A 23250-nucleotide genomic window follows, 5' to 3' on the forward strand; every position below is an offset into this window, starting at 1 on the left:
CACACATCTGTATTGTGTCCAAAGGCCACAGTGATAGAATTAGATGATTCTTACAAAATCTAAAATTACAAAATACTGCTATTAACTATTCAGGTATTGAATATTCCTCATGTTTTGCCTGTTGAGTATTCCTCATGTTCTGCCTTTTTCTGCTCATCATTTCCAGTCTGGTTGAAGGTTGCCCGGCAGTTTACAGTTACACCGAGGGGAAAAGTGCCACATTGAACTTCACTAAGAGGCAAAAGAACAAGCTGAAACTATATAGAGATGGCAGCAACAAAGAATCTGGCCTCAAAATCACTATTTTGAGAAAGTAGTGGTGTAAATAAGGCATGAATTTCGGGAGATAATAAGGTATGAACCTAAGGAAAGAAGACAGTAAGGGGTCAGGGAAAGAACAGAAGATAAGTGCAATATGAGGTCATGAGGTTTCTTGTAAACTTATTGCAATGGTGAAGTCGTAATTGTATGTACCTGTTTCCAAAATTCTCCATGTCACAGAAGAAAACCACTAGCATAGTTTGATAACATACTGAGCTTTAATCTATAAAGAAGATTAAATTCAAAGCTTAACATCATAAAAGAATAACAAATACTTTTTAATACAAAAATACAAGATAACACACAGTTCTAACTTAGTTCCTCCTGTTACCAAAGCTTAGAGTACATATTTTCTGGGGTACAATTCCAATGCATACAGTGTTTCCTATCACCTCAGCATATATCCGTATGTTGAATTAAAATGAAACATTTTTATTTGCAACATAGCTTTTCCAGGTAAAAGCTTGAGCCAGGGTGCTACTATGATTAGTTAGTCACTTGTCAGATCCCACACATTATTTAAACAAACCAAAATGAAATCACTGCTTGTTGCAACATTCCTTTTTTTCCATTTTTCATGTCAGTTCCTAGATGCCAGCAGTCCATCTACCACTGCATTGATCAACCCAGCTCCTTGTAACTCACAGCTGTTTAAGAGCTGAACCTTTATTTACTTGGGTCTCCTGCTCACACCCACAAGTTCTTATTCACCCTAGGCACACATACAAAAATGTTGGGAGCTGGGGAGGAAATGACAGAGAAGTTACAAAAACTTGTGAGAGCTTCTTTCAGACAGCAAGAAGGAACCCTCAGGCAGAGGTGATGTGAGTAGCCCCTCTTTAAGGCAACTCTTCATAATTTGTTCAGCTTTACCTCTAGTGGGCCCCGAGGCAAAGCAAAGAGTTGATGGGGAGAGCCAGGTGTAGAAGAAGAAAAGGTTGACAAAACTGTTTAGCTTTCTCTGTCTCTTTAGAGTTAGATTTACAATTCTGATCCATATCAAATCTTCTATGCTTTTCACAGAATCATGCTGAATCAGACTGGAGTCGCATCTATCCACCTTACTTGTTCTTGGTTTGCTGTGTTAAAAAAAAATAAAGGGGGAGGGGGGGAAGGGAGAAAAAAAAAAAGAAAAAAAAAAAACTACTACAACTTATTACAACTTATATTAGCAGGCACCTCAAAAAAAAAAAAAAATGGATAAAAGGATACATTTTGATACATTTTTTTACAAAAATCCTAACTGTAGAATAACTGCTTTGAATCGGTTAGTGGTTGCATTCTCATTGCATGATCTTTGGTAATAATAAACACTACATGAAACAAAATATTGCCATGGGTGAAAAACTCTGTTTAGTTAAAAACTGCAAGAACAAGTCAACAGCATTTTACACACTTCCCTCAGTTTATGGAAATCTGAAGCATCCAACACTGCTTGGACAAAATTGAGAATACAGTAGACTTTTCAGCGTAACTCTACTTAAATGACAGTATTGGTTAAGAAAAACAACGTATACTGTTGAAACCAAAATACATAGAATCAGGTTTCTTTGCTAGTATTTGCCAAAGAACTACTAAAAAGAAGAAGAAGAAAAAAAAAAAGAAAAAAGAAAAAAGTTTAAATGCAAACTTTTACATCTCCAACACGTTTTACATATTTCAGACAACAGAAGAATGCACATACATTGTATGTGATAATTTTTCAAAACTAGCCATTACATTTTCACAGATAAAAAAAAAAAAAAAAAGTCTGTTTAAATATTTCATTTCTACAAAGTGAATTTACATTTTAAGTACAAAGTGCAAATACTACAGTTGTTCTTATTGCCTTTTGGTGAGGAAATCTCCCACATGTCAAAGAGATCTGCCTTGGATCAGTAAGCTGTTCACCCTTGCTTCTTAGAAACTTGCTGAAAGACAGTTGAAAAATTTTTCATTATTAATGATGTCCTCAAATAATCAAGTATAAACATTTCTCTCTTTGTATTTCAACAGTATCCACATGCTACTGTCAGGACAAGAGCTCTGCACACACACACATATATATAGGAAATACAATGATGGTGCCTTGTAGGCTTTCATGGCATATATGAAGGGTATGAGCAACATCTTTACCATTTCTTACCTATGGCTGCTTTAAATGTATACATATCAAATGCACAGTTCTAGCAATTGCCTAGGCAAGTCCCTGGTGCAATATAACCTTCTATGGCATGTGATGCATACGGAATGGGCTGCTGGCCAAAGTCTTATGAACATTCTATAGTTTCCTTGTAAACTTTAGGCTGGGCTGCAAAAGATCCTTTGGGTCTCATTGACAGTATGTGAGTATGTGAGTTGTTGGACAGGGTGGAGCTGAGAAAGGGAAATACACCTGGCCGCTGCCTCAGTTGGGTCAGATCCATCATGTACTTGACCTCATTTAGAACAACAACTGCTTCTAGTACATTAGTGCATCTATATCTGCCTTCATTCTGTAAGCTTCAATGTGCCCATATGTTAAAAAAGTATTCAGCAATACATGCATAAGCACATATAAACATATATAACAACTACTATAATGCACTAGTCGAAAATGAGCTTTTGAATGCCTGTCTCCTGAATAATACCAATCTGATCACTCCTTCTCAGATGAGTGGTTTCTTTTAACCAGCTTCCCAGTCCAGTTTCTTTCTAATAACTTCCTTTCAAGTGAAAACTTTTGTGATGAAAGCCACCTTCTGTATTTGCAGCCTTGTATTGTTCAAGTATGAAACTGCCAACAGATGGTTTGCTGAGCCAGCCTTAATTCAAGGCTATCATTTGTCAGCAACAGCTTTTAAAATAATTAGTGCTGATTCAGCAAAATTATTGGACAAAATTAAAAAATAAAAAATAAATAGAAGCTCTAGGACACTTTTATTACAGATTCTGCAAGTCAGGATCAGATTACAAGAAAGGGGAGAGGGCTTGTCATGCTTCAAGTGTAATGCACGTGTGCCAGTAATTGCCATTATATAATTAAAATAACCCCTTTGAATGTTCTTCAGTTCCGACAGGATAATTGTTTTCAGGCTGCTTTGTTTAAAGCGTAAGTGATTTGTGGAGGGAACTTGAAAAGTTAAGACCACAAACATTTGTTTAAACAAACAGAAACTTATCACATCCCTCAAGCTGCGAGAACATTTTATATTCCTTCAAAGGTATGTAGGAGGTCTTTGGTAAAACCCACAACCAATGTTGAGCTTGCCTTAGGAAGTGCAAACCTAACATCAAACAAATCAGAGACAAAGCAAGCAACAAATTGGATAGCAACAATGACAGGAAGGCTTTTTTGGCTTGTGGGGAGGTTCACCCTGGGTTCAGTTTTTAATAAATTAATATAGCTTTCTGATAGATGGGAAGACATTGACCACAACTAATGAGGTATTTTTAACCAAATTCCTATTTTCCCAGATACAGGATTACCTGAGCTGATGTTATAATACACTCTAAGAAGCATTTGGACTGTGCACAGTCATATGGTCTGAATTTTTGGGTAGACGCGTGGTGCCAGGAATTGGACTGGATGATCCTTATGGGTACCTTCCAACTTGGGATATTCTATGATTCTGTGATTCACTGATGTTTTTGTGGGCATTAACCATTTAATTTCTCTAAAGAATACAAAAGTGAGGCAAGAACAGTAAGAAGTTGATTATCTTACTAAATTATTAAAATAACTGGCAGATTCACAAGTCTTTCTTCAGACACATGTAAAAGTGTCACAAAGTTGTTCCCATGTTGTCCGGAAGAGGGATTAATTGTAACAAAAATAGAAATAAAGATATATGAAGATGTTTTTTGTCAGTTTTGTTTTTTAACTTTCTTTCTTATCTTCCATTTGAGCCTCTCTTTGTCAATGTCTAACTTACCTTGATTTAAAAATTCTACTTTTGTGCCTTTTTAGCTCTGAATGCCATGTGTAACCAAAACTCTATGAGTGAAATACACTGGTGTTATTCAGAAGGGCAAGGTAGAGTCTTTATAGAAAATTGATGCAAAAACAGATCATGGATTATGTTGTCAGGGCACTTGACATTTTATTTGTTGCAATCATTCCACAGACCAAACCAATTTTAGTTTTAGCATACATTATCAGACTGATGCAAATCCTATGTTCTCTAGCATCATTTTACAGAGTCAGCAAAGGCATTTCAAAATGACAGCTCTTTTCTTTCTACTAAGATCTTTAAAGGTATCTAAAACCACCACAGAGCAATTCAGTGGTGTTCACAGAATATATAGATTTTCACAGGGCATGGGAAATACATGGCGTGTTGCACAAAGAGTAATTTCAATCACTGTAAATTTGCGTCTATAGTGTGACATAGGAAAGTTAACAGAATTCAGTTAAAGCAAAAGGTAAATGAAGATAATGCAGGACACTTTTTTAAAAGTGTATGGGAATGCTGTCATTCAGGAATGCAGAAGACTTATGTGAAGGCTCAGTTACAGTCATCAAATTATCACTAGCCTGGATGTCAGATTACACTTTACTAGGAACATCCACAGGCAGCCCTATTCTACTTTGCATTTTGGTACATTTTCTCTGCACCTGTAGTTGACTGAATGACTTTTCTTAGATAAATACAAAACCAAGATTTGTTAATTAGGACATGGATCTGTGTTTGCATGTAGAATAGCAGACTAATGCATTCTGAAGCTGCAATGATAACAGAAATAGAGATTTTGCTCTCCTCAGTACTCACCTGCCTGCTAGGTGAAGTGCTCTCAGTGTTGGTTTTAGGAGCTGCTAAAAGAAATAAAACATCATAAATACGACTTGCAAGTTATATGTAGCATCCTAAGAACTGATTAAAAAAAAGCAATTTTTAGAGCAGGGTAACTGCAGTTAAAAAAAAAAAAAACTTTAATTGAAACATCTTTTTTTTTTTTTTCCCCCCCTTTCCTCAGTACCAGCATTGCTTCTTTCATATGAATGCTGAATGACAGCTTTTCTGGCCAGCTAATACATGGCATTTGCAGACTGCACCTACTCAGTATTGAGTATTTCAAACTTATTAAATCTTTAGGGGTAAATATAGCCTATTATACTTGTGGGAAAGAAGCATGTAAAAGCAAAGACTGTCTGGAAGTATTCAGTTTACTTAAAGATATTGCACAGAAACAGGTCTAGCAGCCAAATATGTTGTTCACATTTAATCTGTAAAACAGCAAGATTATTGCTGCTGGCTTTTAAGTTTCTGCTTAGTGTCAAAATCCAAGATATCCTCTAAAAGAAGAGAGAAATAATAAAAATAAAAATTGATAAAAGTAAACCAGTTATATCAGTCTGCTGATTCATTCAACTTCACAAGCAAACTTGGGAGGCTAGGGCAGAACTTAGCATCTTGGTTTTGTCAATCTCAGTTACAATGATGTCAGACCCAATTTCACCTAGTATAAAAGCGAAGAGTGCTGGTTATGGCAGGATAGAATTGTTTTGAGGTGGATGTTAAAATATGAAGTGACTATTGTGGCCTCCATTTTAAGACACTGGATTACCAAATAGTCTAAATGAAAAAGAAAGTGTTACATTTATTTTTTCCACTTTTATAGCATAAAGACAACAATATTCAGCCACCTTCATATACAGTATTTTACCTTTGCATAAGTGAAAATTGCAAGGTATTATTATTAAGTCCACAAAATATCAGAAAAAAAATCTTGATTTCATGTTTGTTTTGAGAGATCCATTTCCATGAGACATGAACAATTTATTAGTGCAACATAGAGCTGTTCCGCCTTTCTGCAACATAACCTTTCTAGACTTGAATATAACCATTTCCCACTTGTCATGCTCTTCATTTCCTTTGGCTCTTTTATTTTACTCTCCTGGCTTCATTTTAGCGTCCAAAGCAAACAGAACAATTTGCCCACATTAATTTTCTACAGCTTCTTACAGTATGGAGTTACTGTATATGTTCTTCTATTGTTTACAAAGTATTTTAGATTCTTCTTTGTTTTCAGGAATTCTGTGACTGAATTCTGCAAGGAACATTATACACTGTAATTAATTGTTCCTCTTTCTATCAGTTTTGCAGCAAGTAACTGACAATTGTCCCACCTGTTTGGTAGATGACCACATTCCTCACATCATCTCTAAACCACATTTGAGAAATAAGTCATTAGAAAGCTCAACGACGTTTTTTCCTCCCAGCAGGAATCCAGGAAAGTACGAGTGTGATACTTGCACTCATTCAGAACATATTACAATAATGACATTGAACAGGCTTTTCAGTGATGATATGGTGTCATGTCAATGGCATTGTATCCTCAGGTTTCCTGCTCTAAATGCAGAAGCATATTTCCAACAAACAAGCATCTACTGGGCTGAAAAGCTTTTGTTTCTCTCAGAACAAAGAGATAATTTGCATACCCAGAAGCTGCTTTCCTGTCATCTGCCCTAAACAAAAGCTATGGGTTGAAAAATCTAGACAAAAAGATATAAAAGGTTCTTACTATGGCGTTTCTTTGTTTCTGCTTTACCTTCTTCTTTTGTTACTCCCAGGCAACCCATTAATTCTTGAACTGACAAGGACTTATCATTGTTCACATCACAGTATTCCACAAACTTCTTCACACATTTTTTAGGTTTTGATTTCTTTCTTAGGAACCTTTTGAAAGGCTTAATTTCTTTCTTTCCAATGTCACCACTGGAATTTTTATCTAGTTGTTTGAAATACCAGTGGACTACTCTCTCTTCCAGAGTGTGATTTGGATCAGGTTCTGAAACCCTGAAACAGAAAATAGGTGTTAAGTCTTTATTCTAGTACTGAAACCTCGGTTTATTCCTTTGCTTCTGAATAGTTAAAGCATTGTTAGATGTTTTGCTACATGAGCCTCTCTGCTTTTGGCTACTAGTTTCTTGCAGTGAATATTTCTCTTTTCAGTTTGGCCAACTGCATGCTAAATTTTACCCAAAGGGCTATAATCTCCTTTTAGTTAATTCTCTTAAGCTGTATTGAGGTCAGCACAGTTCTCAGAACATTGCGCCTTCTCCTTTCATTTCCTTAAACAAAGAAAACTGAAGAGAGAAATAAATGAAAGACAGACATGGCGGGAACATGAAAACACATAATCTACATAACTGAAGTATGTCAACAGTCAACATCACCAAATACCTAGACTCAATTACAACCCATGATGGATGCTTTCAGATAAAACACCAAAATGTACTGAATTACAGGGTGAGCTATAATAATAAATGCCCCCTCCTTTCAGGTAGTAAGCACCTGACCTGCAGATGCCCAAAGTTTGCCAACACTTATGTGTTTTTAATTATGTATTTTTAATTATGGGTGTTGAAAGCATTTATTTGTTTTAGTAGCAAGTAGGCAAAACATAAATCAGGAAGGCAGCACATATTCATCAAGCAAAGGCTGACAAGAAAAAGAAAGACCAAGGCACAGTTGCACCAGAAGCTACAGATAAATTTAAGTTCTGATGATGATGAGAACTCAGCCATCAGGTGTATCTCTGTTTAGTGGACATACTCCACAGTGGTAAATTTGAAGTAAACTATCCTAGACAGATAGATTCTTGGAAATTTACCCTTTGTGAAGGCAGGAGAAGAATTACTTCTCAAAGTTTTTAACAATTCATTCACCACTGCCAGAGCCCTTTTAAAGACAAAAAAAAAAAAAAAAAAAAGGATCTGAAACCCACCGGCTAGAAGACAATGATGGATCAGAGACTGCATGCACCATATCTGTGGACAGTGCATCCAAAACACTCGTCAGGAACTCATTCTTCTTGGCCCCAGGACAACCTAGAAAAAACAACAGTGCTTTGTTGTTGTTGTTTTTGATGATTTTTTTTTATTGTCTCCTATTTTTATGACATTTAACTTCCAAGAATCTTTCAAAGTTATAGATGTGACTCATGTACACAGAACTCCCATAAATGGCGCACAAATTTAGAACCTAATTCATAGAAAAGCACCTAAATTCAGGCATATATCTGTATCATAGAGCAGGAATAGAAAAACATCCCTTTACATCCCCTTACATCTAGTAAAGTGGTTTGTATACCTTGGAGTCCTATTTTTCAGATGGGGCATTATTCTTACCTCTTTAAGATGCTTTATCCACGTTTTCCCATTTTGAAAAGAGAAGCTTTGAAACAGCAGAAGTTTGTCCATCACACAGAACATTTGAAACATGAACTAGAAACCCACAGCACAACACCTTTTCTTTTTCCACCTTTGCTTCTCTGAACTACCAGTGGTTTTCTCAACACACATTCTCTTAGTGTATCATTTTTCTGATATTTTAAATGGCAATCAACTCATTTCTTCTTTGGCTTTTCTCTAGGGATTAATTACAACTATACAGTACTTAGCAAAATAGGATGCTGTTAGATGGTTCTTTGGATCATACTGTGAGAACCTATGGTGATGCTAGACCATTCATATAATTACATTCCTTATGCTACAAAACTCTCATCTGAAAGAAACTGACAGCATATTTCATACACATAATACATTAGATAAATATATACTGAAAGATCCACTCTTAGAGCAGTGCAGCTGGAGCTGATAAATCCATCTGACAAGAGAATGGTTGTTGACACATGGAGGTATGCTTATACAGCACACCTGCTTCCTCTCTTCTTCCCTATAGCCCTGAGCCATACACCAGGTCTTTGCCTAGCCCTGTAACAGCTGAGATAAATTCTAGCATGATCCATAAGCAGTGACACAGACATCACAAGCTTGAAGCTGGAGGCCACCATTCACAGGCGATTCTGTGCTGGAAGCCCACTTACCTACAATTCCTGTTGGAAGTGAAAAAGGAAAATGCTCTGAAGGGTTGTGGGAAAGGAAGATAAGTTAATCAGAAGGTATTTGTTATTTTGTTAAACTTCTCAGTGGCTTCTGGAGCAGGTAGTAGAATTATCTGTGCCTGAAAAGCCTCATCTTGCCCAGCAAATTATTTTTTAATACATCCCATGTTGATACAAGGAAATGAACCTGTGTTATATTAGCCCTAAGCTGTGTTACAGTAAGGATAACTCATCTATTTTGAATATCAGCAGCAGCACCCACTACGTGTTATTGTCCAACACATTCATGAATTTATGAGTTCCCTGTCTCTTATGAGTTAGCCTTCTGCACCAGGGATATTTTATTGAGTAACTATGAAAGGCATATGACAGGAATTCTGTGAAGCAACTTCTACTATGCTAAGAGTACACATCTGAAACCAGATGTCATTCTCCTAGGAATGTTCCTCTTCCTCTAGTCTTTAACCAGGGTTTTGGTGTTTTTTGTTTGTTTTATATTGTTTTCTTGTTTGTTGGTGTTTTTGTTTTTTTTTTTTGTTTTTTTTTTTTTTTTTTTCTGCTACAACTGGAGTAAAAAAGGACAAAAATAACCAACCAAAACAAAAACACACGCACAAAGACATTGCTATGATTACAGTCCTAAATTTGAGTTCAGTGAGACAAGCTCTTGAGCTATCTCTGTCAGCTGCATAAGTGATAAAGGTGGCAGGAGATTAATAGGGAGGGACAGAGGAGTGTACCTACAAACTCCTGGCAGTATTCAGTACATAATTCAGAAGTATATTCTTTTAGAACAAAGAATTTTCTAGTAAGTAAGGCTCAAACTATGTTGTGCACTGTGATTTAAATGAAACCCTGTAACTTTGAAAGACACAAAAACCCTTCCACCCAGAGATGAACAGGCAGAGCCCAAACTGCTCCAATCCAGAAGGCACGTCCAGCCATGCTGCATGGCAATGTGCCTGAATAAAGCAACTAAGTCTCTAAGTAATCTATTGAGTTCAGCACTACATCTTGCCAGCACAGATTCTCTGCCGGAGGACCAGAGCTGGTTCTCTTCAAAGCGCAGGCAAAAATTAGCTGCCCATGTAGAACTGTCGTGAGTGATACAAGCTTCATCCATTTCTTGCTGGGGTTGTCACTGTCATAAAACAGAAGCCTGAATCCTACTCCAAACATGCGTTGTGAATTGATAGAGGGCTCTTGGAAACTGCAGACAGTAATACCTCAGTGTATAAGAATGCAGGACAATATGGAGACAAGATAATTTGACTTTTTCTTTGTTTCTCTTTCCTTTTGGGGATATATGATAATGTTAATATCCAATTTGATTTAGGAACACCATCTGACTTTTTCATGTCAGTTATTAGTGTATTCCTGAATCATATGTAAGAAACAAAAAAGTTTGCTTTGGGTAGTTTCCATTGCTGTCCAGGGAGCTGCTGTGTGTACATATGCTACAGATGTAGAAATTAAAATCATTATTTAGCTTAATATTTATGAGGTACAGTTAGGTAGGAGAAAGAATTAACTTTTCAATTTACAAGAAATCACAGGGGGAAAAAAACACACAGTTTAAAGCCGATCTCTGATAATTTTCCCTAAGATTAAGACAGGTTTCTAAATGTGCTTTGCATAAAGTTGAAATAGCAGCTGACAGTAACAGAAATCTTCTCATAGAAAAGAAATCTTGCTGTTAAAACAAACATTATCTGTTGCTGTGAAACATTCCAAATTATAACTCTACTATTTAACGTAAAATGACACCCCACAAAATCCTCACCAGTTAAATACAGAGAAAATATTCAGTTTCTCCCAATTATAATTTTTGCTGATGTGTGGGCAATCACACAGCAATTTACCTCACAGTGAAATCTCTGTTCTTTGCAGGTGTTATTAACTCAGAATAATTCTCTGGAGGCTTCATGCTGAGCTTTAATTTTCAACAAACTTGCAGATGAAATGGCAAGACTAGGGGAGCTTTAGCTTGATTATAAAGAATAATTCACTCTTAGTGGACTAAATAGAGAAAGGGAAAGCGTAGTTTGTTATGGGAGCCTTATGTTTCTTACTATGGTTTAAGTGTTACAAATTTTTCTTGTGCAGCTGCTTGTCCTGTGTGGATTTCATATTTGTTGTCAAAGTGTTGAAGTTGAAACCACATGAAGTTGCCCTACAGGTTCAGAGATGTAGCATAGAATTGAGTGTTTGCTTTAAGGATAGTTTTACTCAGAGTAAACCTTAGACCAACAAATGCATACCACAAATGGAGAGAATGCACAAGCACCTTATTTCAACTACAGCATAAAGGCAATCAAAGAATCTTCATTATATTATTATATACCTCATATTTATATATACATGTCTGTATAAATCTATCTTACATTCATATGAATAATAGATTTTTGGAGTTAATCGGTGGATAGGTACCTGTAAACCTTCTGAAGTTGGAGCTTCCTGCTTGGTTGATAATAATCTATTACTATCAATCTTGGAAGAATATATTATACTGAACATCTGAAGTTACAGCAAGAAACACACATTGTTCTTTTTTTTTTTTTTTTTTAAATGTTCATACAATAGGTAAGATTATTCATTTTAAAAGGGAGTTTACACTAATCTTCCTGCAATGGAGGAAACTCTCTTGAGTTGGTCACTCATGTAACTAAAAGTATGGCAACTTTTAACTACCAAATCTAAAATTCCCCTTTCATTTCCTCTTTGTTTATATGAAAATCAGGCTTAGCAGTCTGCTCAAACACTGAAATATTTCTTTAGACTATAAATAAGTTTTGATCTGCCTGAAATCAGAATGAACATAACTACTGATATTTCCTTTGCAGCTTGGACTGTACTGTAAGAGTGGTATAAGTAAAAACTGAATTTAACAAGATTTGTCAGTGCTAATGGTTATGCTTGGATAGCAGAAAATGCAGGAAAAATACTTTTTCTTAGACTATTACACTATAAAAATGTATATGTAAAGTTCAGGACTTTATTTCTGTTGACCTATATAAATCACAAAAAGTTTGTGTTTGTCTAGTTATGCACAGGGTCCTCCTCATTTTATGGAGGACTTCCTGAGCTATGCCTGAGCCCTGTTCCAGAAGGAAAAAATAAAAAATAAAAGCTTCCAAAGATGAGTCTGGGAACTGAAATTTGTAACTCTGCTGGAGACTAAAATCATGACCTCAACAGAGTCAGTGGTTTTATGGCTCATTACAGTTTTTTCCCTTACTGCACCTCTGGGTAACCTCTCACAAACAGTAATTATCTCCCTCTTACTCTCTCTATACTACAGGATTTGAGGATATCATCATTACTCCTTGTTAACATCCCTCAGGTATTGTTTTTTTTTTGTTGGTGGTGGTTTTTTGTTTTTGTTTTTTTTTCTTGAATACTCTTACACATTAAAAGAATTAAGTTAAACTCAGAGCCAAACTCTCCCATATCTGTGCTTATCCAAATTTTGTGTTTTTTTTTTCTTCCAAATGTATCCTTTTGGCCTAGCAATGAGATATCACCTCTCTATATATATTCAGCTTCTCTTAGCCTTTCTTCTAATTTCTTCTTAAATTGTCCTGTGCTTCAGAGAGACAAGACAAGGCCATTCTTATAACCTTAAGACTGACCAGAGATCTTGCTGATGGCAAGTCTTGAGGAAGAATACAATTGTGTTTTTTTCTGTAGCACTGTGGTCAGTGTTTTTGTGTCCTGAACAGACCAGCACAAAAATAATAAAGTAGGACAGAACGGATGTTAGCTGGAAGGGAGCTACAGGTCCGTTGCTTTGTAGCCACAGAACTCTAAGTCTTAAAGGGAAGAAGTATTATTTCTGGAAAAGCGCAGGTATCAGATTTCAATTCTCCATGTCTATTTATTAACTTTATTTTTGTTACTATTTTAAAATGATCTTTCTGTTTGAATTTCAGGGGTGGGGAAACAGAAGAGTCAGCAAAGGATGCTCTTTCAGGGCCCTACCCTACAATCCCAGACATTCATATCATACCAAAGTGCAGTGAGTGGGATTTGCTGAATTTATATCTATTGAAATGAGATGTCTCACCCATAACCATTATCTAAGCTCAGTATAAAGGAACACATTCAGAAGGCATTCATCCCAACTTCCTTAGACTTTTTCTTAGAACAGGATAGGTCAGGATCTCCCTCAAAACGTATCTCTTCTTCCCTACTGAGGAAGCCTAGACCACTAACCTCTGCTCTCAGATGATGTAAAGGTGCTTGTGATTAATTCTGTATGTCTGTTTTGTAAGTTCACTTAGGATCAAGCTACTCTTATTTTCCAGGTAAATGTTGTGGAAAGAAGGGATAATGTTCATAACAGAAACAGATCCTATAAGCAGTTTTTGCAGGCAACTGAATAACAAAGTTGGGCTAGGGTGACAGGAAAAGCAGCTCATTCCATTTATTTCAGTTCTTTAAATATAATTATTAAACAAGGAAAAGAAAATCAGAATGTCATAGCATAACACAGACAATATGAAATGACTAACTTTCGACTACCACTTGTTAATTTGATTGTTCCTCTGTAAGAGTTTGAAAGGGATTTAAGAAGCAAATTTCTTGCTTCTAACTGTTCAGGGATGTCATTGTGAAAACAGGAAGAGATGAGCTGTAATTCTCTCTAATGCCATGCAAAATACAAAGCAGAACTTGAGAAGGTCTGTGGATTTTATTTGCCTTTTTAAACATTTTTTGTGGACTTCTACCTTCCTAGTTTTGACTAAGTCCAGGAAAAAGGTCTGAAAACTCAAACGATAAGAAGGTCTTGCTTCCTTTGCTGCCTATCTGGACACAAAGCAGATGATGTTTTTATTAAGTAGTCACTACCTATACACTATCTATGCCACTTTAGGAGGCCAAAGACATTTCAGTATGTTGAGGAGAATTTGAAATTATGAACATTTATGTTCAGCCTGAGCCAATGTAAACTCCTAACCTTTAGATGCTTGTCACTTTGCCACCAGAACATGATCGGCAACATAGCCATGTGGATCCAGTTCCAGTGTACATGTAAGAAACAAAATGTATTTGGATGGTGTTTGCACCATGACACAAATGCACCATGACTATCACCCATTGATTAGGACACAGACAGAAGAGCTTCATGATTAGAAATGGGCACCCAAAAAGGTCAAGAAGCAAAAAACAACTGGATCCAATTTTCAGAAAAGTTTGCCTTACAAATATGGTAATATTTCATGACTACCTGTCCCTGAGATATACATGTACAGATGGTATTTCTGACTGCAGTAACACTTTCTACTATAACTTATTAAATTTAAATATTTTGAAATCCAGTTTTGTATAGTATGGTATGGCATTTGAATCTCCACGTTATCACTCTGAGAGTCTTAACAATTAACAACCAATATTACTCATGGATTCAAAATGCAATCTTTTTTAACAGAAATTTACTACTTCTAATTTACTTGTATTTTCATGGTGCTGCTATGTTACCTCTCAGGAGATGGGTATAAATAACCATATTTAATTACCTCTATTTAAATATCTATTAAAAAGGAGAAGCTATTACAAAAGAAGTATGTTGTTGCAATTATGGAAGTGACCTCACAAATAAGGTGCATGATTCTGGTCTCCTGCTGGAAAAATTGAACTATGGGGACTTGCTTAGTGGGGATGTTTTTTACATTACTTAATTAATCTAAGCAGCCTGTTCCTTGGAAATGTGCCTGAAAAACAGTCTTTTCTACAAAACTTTCTGGATATCTCTTACTGAGACTGTTATCATTGGAGGCATCAACTAAAAATTCCCAAAGTATTCATTCTCAACTAATGCCACAAGAAAGCTCTCTATTCTGATGCTAAGAACATTAAAGTAAAATTAAAGCTACAGTCATTAAAGCAAAAAGATGAAGGAAATTCAGAGCTGAGTTAAAATTCAGTCAGCCGAGAAGCACAATTTTATGAGAGCTATTTTTGAAGAGTCCCTTCCCACAGTGTGGTACCAGGTGTTCAGAGGAAAGCAAAGCTTTCATGCTACTCTGCAGTCCTTATTCTGTCATAACATGAGGTAGATGGAGATGTAAAAGACAGCAGTCCTTAAAGACACCATTCAACACCTCAAAGGGTCATACATACATGATAGGTGCACCTCTGAAACACTGCTTTGTTGCCTTTTTTTTTTTTTTTTAATCCAATTGTAGACATGATAAAGAGCAACCCTACCTGTGGCTAACAAGTGGGAAGTCCTAAAGATGCAGTGATCTGGTGTGTCTCTACCCTGGAGATGAAAGCAGTGACAGAACCACCAATTATCACCATTTAACACTGCTACAGGGGAACAAAACATACTGTTGTAAAAGGAGACAGGGAAGGAGGTAACAGAAAGGAGGCAGAAGATCTAGATAGATTGCAAGCAGTCAGGTGAACTATCAGAATCTCACCCATGTTAGATTTTGCTTATACAGAAACCTACAATAACTGAACTTGAATTAGAAGTAAATTTTTCATCAATTATTTGATTATTTTTCTCCCTCACTTCCATAAATTGCAGATAAAAGAATTAAAAATTGGATTGCAAACACAGAGGGGAGCTGGGAATAAGGAGAGGCAGGGATGGTTATTTCTTGGATCATTAATTATATAATAAATTTTAACTCAGAATTATTTTTTTTTACAGCAGTGATTAAAATAGGTTTATAAAATGGAAATTCTGGAAGTAACTGAAGTGAAACAAGAGTCAGCAAGAACCACTGAAGTATTACTTGAACACTATGGAATGAACCAGTCCTTGGAAACCTGGCATCACAAAAATCTATGAATTTTCTTATGTAGTATTTAATTTGAGATTGGCAGTTTTTACTTTCCTGGATACTCTCCATTAAACATGGCAGACTTCCTCTACAAATAACATTTCAAATCTCACTGCCTCATCCTTTGCTAAATAAAAAAGCTGTAAAATGACTAATACAAAAGCATAAATGCATCCTCACAATTGCTCAGTATGAAACTTTTACAAGGTATGGTATTATGCAAGAATGAAACACCCTTAATTCCTGCTGAAGGAAGTGGGGATACTATGACAAATTGCAGGCTCAGACCTTAACAATTAGACTGTTCATTTAGTTTAAAAATGAAGATCCACTCCTAATTCACTGCTATCCAGCTCACTTCTCCAGGACTGACAGAGAGCTCTTTACCTCTAGCAGGATTGCAAACAAACTTTCTTTGCAAGTTGGCATCTGTTTGGAATGGATTCCCCAAGCCAAATATAATACTGTGTCCCCTGTTAAACCACAATAAACTAATATTCAAGTAATTATGAGCTTGACTTCATCCCACCAAGAGTAGGGCAATTCAGAGTTAAAACCGATGCCACGCTTAATTTGCCATTTACAGTAAGCATTGAAGAAATAAACACATAGTGCTTGGTAGAAAAGATCTTGCAATGACAGAAGCACAATGGAGTAAATTAAATATGGAGATGAATGTAATTATGGTTCTAAAGTGTCTGCCAGGAGGGATGCAATGCAGCTGACTTCATGTAAAATAGTTAGAGGCGTTTGGTTTGATTACAAAGTGCCTTGGGTTATCTTACACCATGGAGATCCAATTACATGATAGCACTCCGTTATGGATTATGAGGACGGTTTCCTCACTGAACCGCTACACTGTACGCTAGTTTCGTTGTGTACAGTGTGGTCTGTTTCCCTTGTGTACTGCACTCCTAGATTTGCTTGGGAACCTAGCTGCAGCCTTGTCAAGGCCTGGATTTCATTACATTTTGTGCAGAAGCCCACTCTACAACCTTTAGCACAATGATAATCATGTTGCCCATAGTCAGTCATTTAGTATTAGCAAGTAATATCCAATAAGGCTGAAAAGAGAGAGTATTGAAAACTGAAAACCTTCTCAGGCTTACTAACTGTGGGACAAAGATACAGAGATGTACTCTCCAACAGAGGGAATTGTTCTGGAAAAAAAAGGACCCCATTTTATTCACAGGCTGACATGATATGGACTGTCTGGAACTGATGTAACATTGAGCTTGGATACACAAGTATAGGAACATGTGTGTCTTATTTCTGGAGCAGACTATGAAATCTCATTTGTTGACAACACAACAACAACAACATATAAAAGGGGTTCTCTGGCATCTTGCTATCTGCTGCTGCATAAATGTAGACAGATGGAAACAAGACAAACGTGATTTCCAGACGCATTTTGCAACAGCAGGTGCCTGCTTATGGGTGAATGGAACTGAAATAATGTCTCTGATTACAATTCATTCACTCTACATTTCCATTCTAACTCTCCTGTGAATACTTCTTCAATATAAATGTGTGTACTCCAATATTGATGTAGTAAGTAGTGGTAATTTTTCATCTCAAGTGAATGAGTGCACTCATTCAAAATCAGAGGTCCACATGCCATGCTTAGAGATATACAGCACTGCAGATTCTAACTGATAAAGATGTTGTGTCCATGAACTTCATCTGACTACAGTAATTAAACCCTGTATAGATGACTATAAAAGGGTTGAAATGCTAAATTCTCATAAAAAATATTTATTTTCTTTTTTTAAAAAAGGAAGAAATTCTACTGTGTGTTTAGAAATGGAATGCAGAAGATAAGGTAGGGAGAATAAAGATGTTTAAACTTTTAAAAATGCCTAGGATTAGATTAAGAAATTTGATATGTGTGTGTGGATTACAAGGACAAGATAAACCCATCCATTTCTGTCAGCTGATATGAGCACAGCCACAGAGGGATTTGTGCCAGGGATCAACCACATGTGCCATTACAAAAAAATAATAAAATGAAATGAAATGAAATAATAAAATAAAATAAAATAAAATAAAATAAAATAAAATAAAATAAAATAAAATAAAATAAAATAAAATAAAATATAAAATAATTTTAAGCAAATTTCTTTGCATGAGAAGTTCAGAATTTAAGGGAATCAGAAGGATGTGAATATATAGAAAGGGCAGTGAAAGGAGGAGACAAGCACAGAAATTAGAGAGAATCAGGTAGAAAACCAAGGGAGAGAAGAGAGGCACAGAAAACAGTGGGGGAAATAGCCGCTTGAAGTTTCAGGTGAACTCTCATAGACAGCCTGTGCTCTGACACAGACACCCCCACTGCAATGATGCTGATAGAAGATAAATCCTCCTCCACCATTCTCCTCCAAACAAAACTGTAGGTCACTGAGACAGCTCTGGCTTTCCATGAGGATGCTTCTGGTGGTTTTGTTTTTCCTGCTGCTGCCAAAGCCATGTAGATAATGTGTCTGAATCTCTTTGCATTTAGCTGCATTTGCAGAGACAAAGGGGTTTTATATCTTATTGGTTCTGGCTCCCTCAGTGTGTGACCACAAAGTCTCTCTCTCTCTCGGCCTGGCCAGAAAACAATTCCATCATGTGGAAAGTGTCAGGATTGGGTAATTTGGATTTTATTCTGGTGCATAATTAACTTTTTTTTTTTTTTTTTTGTAAGAGCAAAACACCCCGTTCCATTGGCCAAATAGCTTCCTGATGAGGGCACACAGCTGAGATGGGGGAGACTGAGGTTCAGCTCACTGATCCAAACCAGACAGAGCAGGGGGTTGAACCTGGCTTGCTGTTATCCCAGTGGAACACCCTAATCTCTGACACTAGAGTCAGGTTCAGTTCCCTGCTCTGTCTGGTTTGGATCAGTGAGTTGAACCTAGGTCCTCTCCTCCTCAGCTGAGTGCTCTAATCATCAAGCTATTGTCTGTCCACAGAAGGGTTCCTTTTGTTGTGAGCAAACTTCTCAGAACAAAGACTGTCAGAAATTAATTCTACTGCCACATTAAGACATTTTCTCCAGAAAAATAACAATAGCTTCAGACTGGACACCATGTTCGTTAAGTTATGGTTTAATCCTGTGTGGTGTAGAGGAATGCAACAAACATCTTCCAAAAAACCTGGCAAGTAGAATAACAGAGTGCTCTCACTAAATCAGATGAAAGCATAAGCTTAAAGACAAGCATGTGTTTCAGGGCTTTGCTGGATCAAAGCCCCTACACTTTACACTCTGATGAGTTGAATTCTCAGTAATTTTTTTTGCCTTGCATGTTTTGGATTCATGATTTCTGCCTTACCAAACAATAGAGGTGTGGGAACTGACAATTAAGCAGGACTTTTTCCTTCTGTAAGACACTTTTTAAATGTTGGGTTTTTTGTTGTTGAAGTTGTGTTTTTGTTTGTTTGTTTGTTTGTCTCTTTCCCAGCACTGCTTATTCACACCAGAAGTCTGTGTGATATAGGAATTCATTAAGTCTGTTGGATTTAATTTTCTATCTATAAATCCATTCTATTTAAAACTGAGTATTTAACTTGTCTATTATTCAAGATAAATGTTACACTTAGGAGACAAAAAGAGGGAAGAAAACACAACTTCTTTGATAAAATAAAATTCAGTGGAAAAATATGGGAGCTGGAGAGAACCAAACATTCAGACATCAAGGAAAAGAACAAAAAAAAAAAAAGATCATTCATATAACCAAAATATAATATAGGGTACTTCACTGGTGAAGTCTCAATTTGATAGGTATGCTTCCATTCAAAACACATAGTGTAATCTTCATTTCAGCTGTCTTTCCTTTTTCTTGTCATGAAATATGTTCCATTCAATTTACTAAATTTTAAATGAAAGGAGAACTCAGGGTTCCTACAGAATACCATCACAAACTTCACCAAACGTTATGTTTAATGACATGGCTTAGTAAAGTATCTAAGATTATCTTGAATATTAAGTGCATTTTAGGTTGTTCTAATGTCTGTGGTCTTCTGGAGCAGGACCAATATGGTTTAAGCATTTCATGGATATATAAACATAGAAACTATTATCAAGAAAAGAGAGGGTAGGAACTCCAAATTTTACAACAATTTTTGATGACCTTTTGTTTTTCTGTTTTCCTGAATTAAAAAATTATTACGTTTAATCTCTCATGTACTTGAGGGATTCTATTAATATTGACAATGTCAATAAAAAAATTTCAGGAAAAACCCATCAAGAATGGAACTGTATGGCTCTCAGTACAGATTTTAAGAATGAATTGCAGTGGTTTCTTTTTATGACAAGCATTTATCTGTAGACTCTACTGAGAATATAATGAGTATAGAATGTCCTCACTTTATCTTTCCTGTGTTAAAGCATTCTGGTTTATCTGTAAACAGAGATAAAATGTAAACCAGGCAACTGGGGACAGCAGGGTTGGGAAATGAATACTTTGTTGTTGAAGAAAGGAGTTCAAATTTTGGTTAAGTTACAGACAAACCCAATTAAATCCTACTTGTCCCCAAATTACATATATTACTAAGGGAAAGTGCTGAAGTTAAACAACTGACTGGGAAAATTAATCTGTGAGGAGAAACTTGACTTGAGGCTACGTACAGGGACATGAATCCTTAATTTAATAAATTTGCAAACAAGTAAATAAATGCATTCATCAGTATTATGACTGAAAATACGTTCACTCATGAGTATCATCTGACATATAAGAAATAAAAGGTGCCCTTATCTTTTTGTGCACTTGAACAATTTTGAAAGTCCATTGTAGAAGGAGGGAAAACCTCATCACTCACTGTGTCCCATAGTGAGCTCACTTGCTATATATCACTCATAATTTTCTGAATTAAGAAAATAGCATAATATTACAATTAGAATCAAATCTAGCATAGATATTTTCTTTTTTTCACCCTATTTCCAGAACAAGTTTGATTTGGAATGAGGAGCCCAGGTTTAATAGACTCATTCATTTAATCATTTAATAGTTTTACGATAAGAAATGCATGTCTCTCTTCTCATAAAGAAAAAAAAAATGTTTTTGACCTGCTTCCCAGGGTGACTTTCATTGGGCCAATTGCAAAGAATCAGAGCAGTGTGTATCTGCTCACATAACCCCTTCCCCCTCCAACCTTTCACACGAGGCGACTATCAAGCAAAGCCTGCCCACAAGATACCCCACAGCTAGAGATGAACGAGAGCTAGCAACAATAAAGCATTCACCCAAATGCTTAGCTAGGTCTGCAAGCTTAAAGCACAAGCAGCCGAGGAATTTGACAAAACAAGGTTTCACTGTAGAATAAACTGTACAGTTTTCACTCTCCCAGAAGATTTCCCAAATAACCCTAGTTTCACTGAGCCACCTGCCTGTGTCAAGGAAATTAATGAATTTCAAAAGTAAAAACAACTCAAGATGAACAGTGACCCTGTTTTTCCAAACATCGGAAATGCCAGCACCACAGCAGTATGACTTCTTTTTCACCAAGTCATATGGGGAACTGTAGATTAAAGCCTGATTTCTAGACCTTACATGTCCAGCCACTGTACATTAATCTCTTTGCTTGATTCACTTGCCAAGTTTGCAATAAGATTGTATGATATATGCCTTGAACCACAAGCTTGGCTCCAAGAGAACTGTGCACCCTTTTAATACAGGGGTCAAAATATGTATCGCAAGAAATTGATTTTTTATAGGAACTTCAAATGAGTAGGTTTTTTTGTAATCCCTACTGAAAAACACATCTAGTGAACAAAATCCTACAGAGAAATCCTGCACAGCTCATAGAAGTAATGAACATGTGAGACACAGATGTTGTGGCTCAGTTTGCCTTGAATTTTTAATCACGAAGCATGAGCAAGGGAGAAAGAAGCACAGTAGACAAAGGATGAAGTCAGTATTGTGTCAAAGTGAGCAGTCAAATCAGAGAACATGATTTCAAAGAATTCATAGCAGGCTGGCATTTTAATGTTTGAAAACAAACAAACAACAAAAAAAGCTCATAATTTTATGAAAAAAATAATAATAATAAAATAAAGTAATTCAGGAAACAAAAGTAATTTCTTTCTATCAGAGACACTAGCTTCTTTTGATTCAGTAGGAACTGAACTAAGTTCAGTCAAAGAATGATTTGCTTCAAAATCTGACATTGGGATTGTATATCTAATATCAATTATTTTTATCCATGACTTTGTTTCAAATTGATACAGCCATATCAGTGACATCCAGAACATGAACTCTCTGTAGGTGCTGTTTATGTAGTTTAGATAACGTCAGCCTCTGCAGCCCAGCTGGTCTTCTAATTACACTAAAGTATGCTTTGCACAAGCAGATCTGAAAACGGATTCTGCTAAATGATTAAGGAGGAAAAGAGATGTTTACCAAAAGTTCTTAATTAACTAGGAAAAAAAAATATTGTATACAGAAAGTAGTCCTTTGAATTATATACAGCATAAGATACATCAACCATATTTTTTTCAGAAAATATGCCTTTTTGTGAGAAAAGATGTCAAGACAGTTATAGTTGTAAGGGCTGAAAAGTTACATTTTCTCCCATCCTAAAGTAGACTCCAGTTTGTTAATAGGTCTGCATGAGAAATCTGGAAGATAAGTATGAAAAGCTGGTACCAAAAAAAAAAAAAATGTGGCCCAATCAGCCATTTCAACAACTGTACATGGTAAACTACCACTTAACACCTCCAAAATGATTGGAAATCATTGATAAATGGGAAGTGTGGATAGACCCAAGGTATCACATCATATATGTAGTGAACCTGACATCACCTGAGGCTGTCAAGGTCACTAACACAACATAGGGGAACTCCATCCCCACCACAAGGAATGGGTCACACCGCAACCTTTATGCAAAAAATGAAGGCAAATACATGTGCCTGTGGGAAATGTAGACTGGCCCATGTAATTCGCTTCTGATAAAGGACTAGTTTAAAACCCCTGCTAGGTCTCACAACAGGAAAATATTTTTAAAAATGTCATTCAGCACATCTTCCCCCAACCCAGCCTCATGCCTGAGCAAGCTGGCCCCTGCCACGTGGAAGGAGCTAGCCAACATATCTCAGCACAGGGGTGCAGATGGCTGATGTCACTCTGGCCTCATCCCCTGTAGCCCCTCCAGAGTCTGGCATCTGAGCAGGGAGCAGATATGGAGGAATGACCTCCATTCAGACTTCTGGAGAGCAGAAGACAATAACACCCACAATCGAAGTCCCAGCACCACTCTCTAGCAAAAGTCAGGGTTCATGAGAGATCCATGGTTTGTAACACTTGCACTTCTGGAAACCTTCTGACAACTCTTGCTACTGAACCTC

At 36.4% G+C, this 23250-nt stretch overlaps 1 protein-coding gene and 1 long non-coding RNA gene across 10 annotated transcripts in view; one reads left to right on the forward strand and one right to left on the reverse strand.

The window, feature by feature from the left end:
• Positions 1 to 520: 520 nt before the first annotated feature.
• Positions 521 to 23250, reverse strand: part of SMOC2 (SPARC related modular calcium binding 2) — a 146971-nt gene continuing 124241 nt past the window's right edge. For 4 of the 9 annotated variants that reach the window (XM_068676865.1, XM_068676871.1, XM_068676867.1 and 1 more), the window contains exons 10-13: positions 8011 to 8113; positions 6805 to 7079; positions 5052 to 5095; positions 521 to 2231 (exon numbers count right to left, since the gene is read on the reverse strand). In XM_068676865.1, the coding sequence (XP_068532966.1) occupies positions 2208 to 2231; positions 5052 to 5095; positions 6805 to 7079; positions 8011 to 8113 (446 nt within the window). In that variant the 3' untranslated portion in view covers positions 521 to 2207. The remainder of the gene's footprint in view (positions 2232 to 5051; positions 5096 to 6804; positions 7080 to 8010; positions 8114 to 23250) is intronic. The other 5 variants (XM_068676866.1, XM_068676868.1, XM_068676874.1 and 2 more) reach the window with 3 other exon arrangements.
• LOC137853974 (uncharacterized) lies at positions 8930 to 17864 on the forward strand. Its single transcript, XR_011094852.1, has 4 exons — positions 8930 to 9186; positions 12431 to 12472; positions 13062 to 13147; positions 15794 to 17864. It is a non-coding gene; the product is annotated as an uncharacterized lncRNA (long non-coding RNA).

Source organism: Anas acuta, chromosome 3 (genome assembly GCF_963932015.1).
Source record: "Anas acuta chromosome 3, bAnaAcu1.1, whole genome shotgun sequence".
Taxonomy (NCBI): domain Eukaryota; kingdom Metazoa; phylum Chordata; class Aves; order Anseriformes; family Anatidae; genus Anas; species Anas acuta.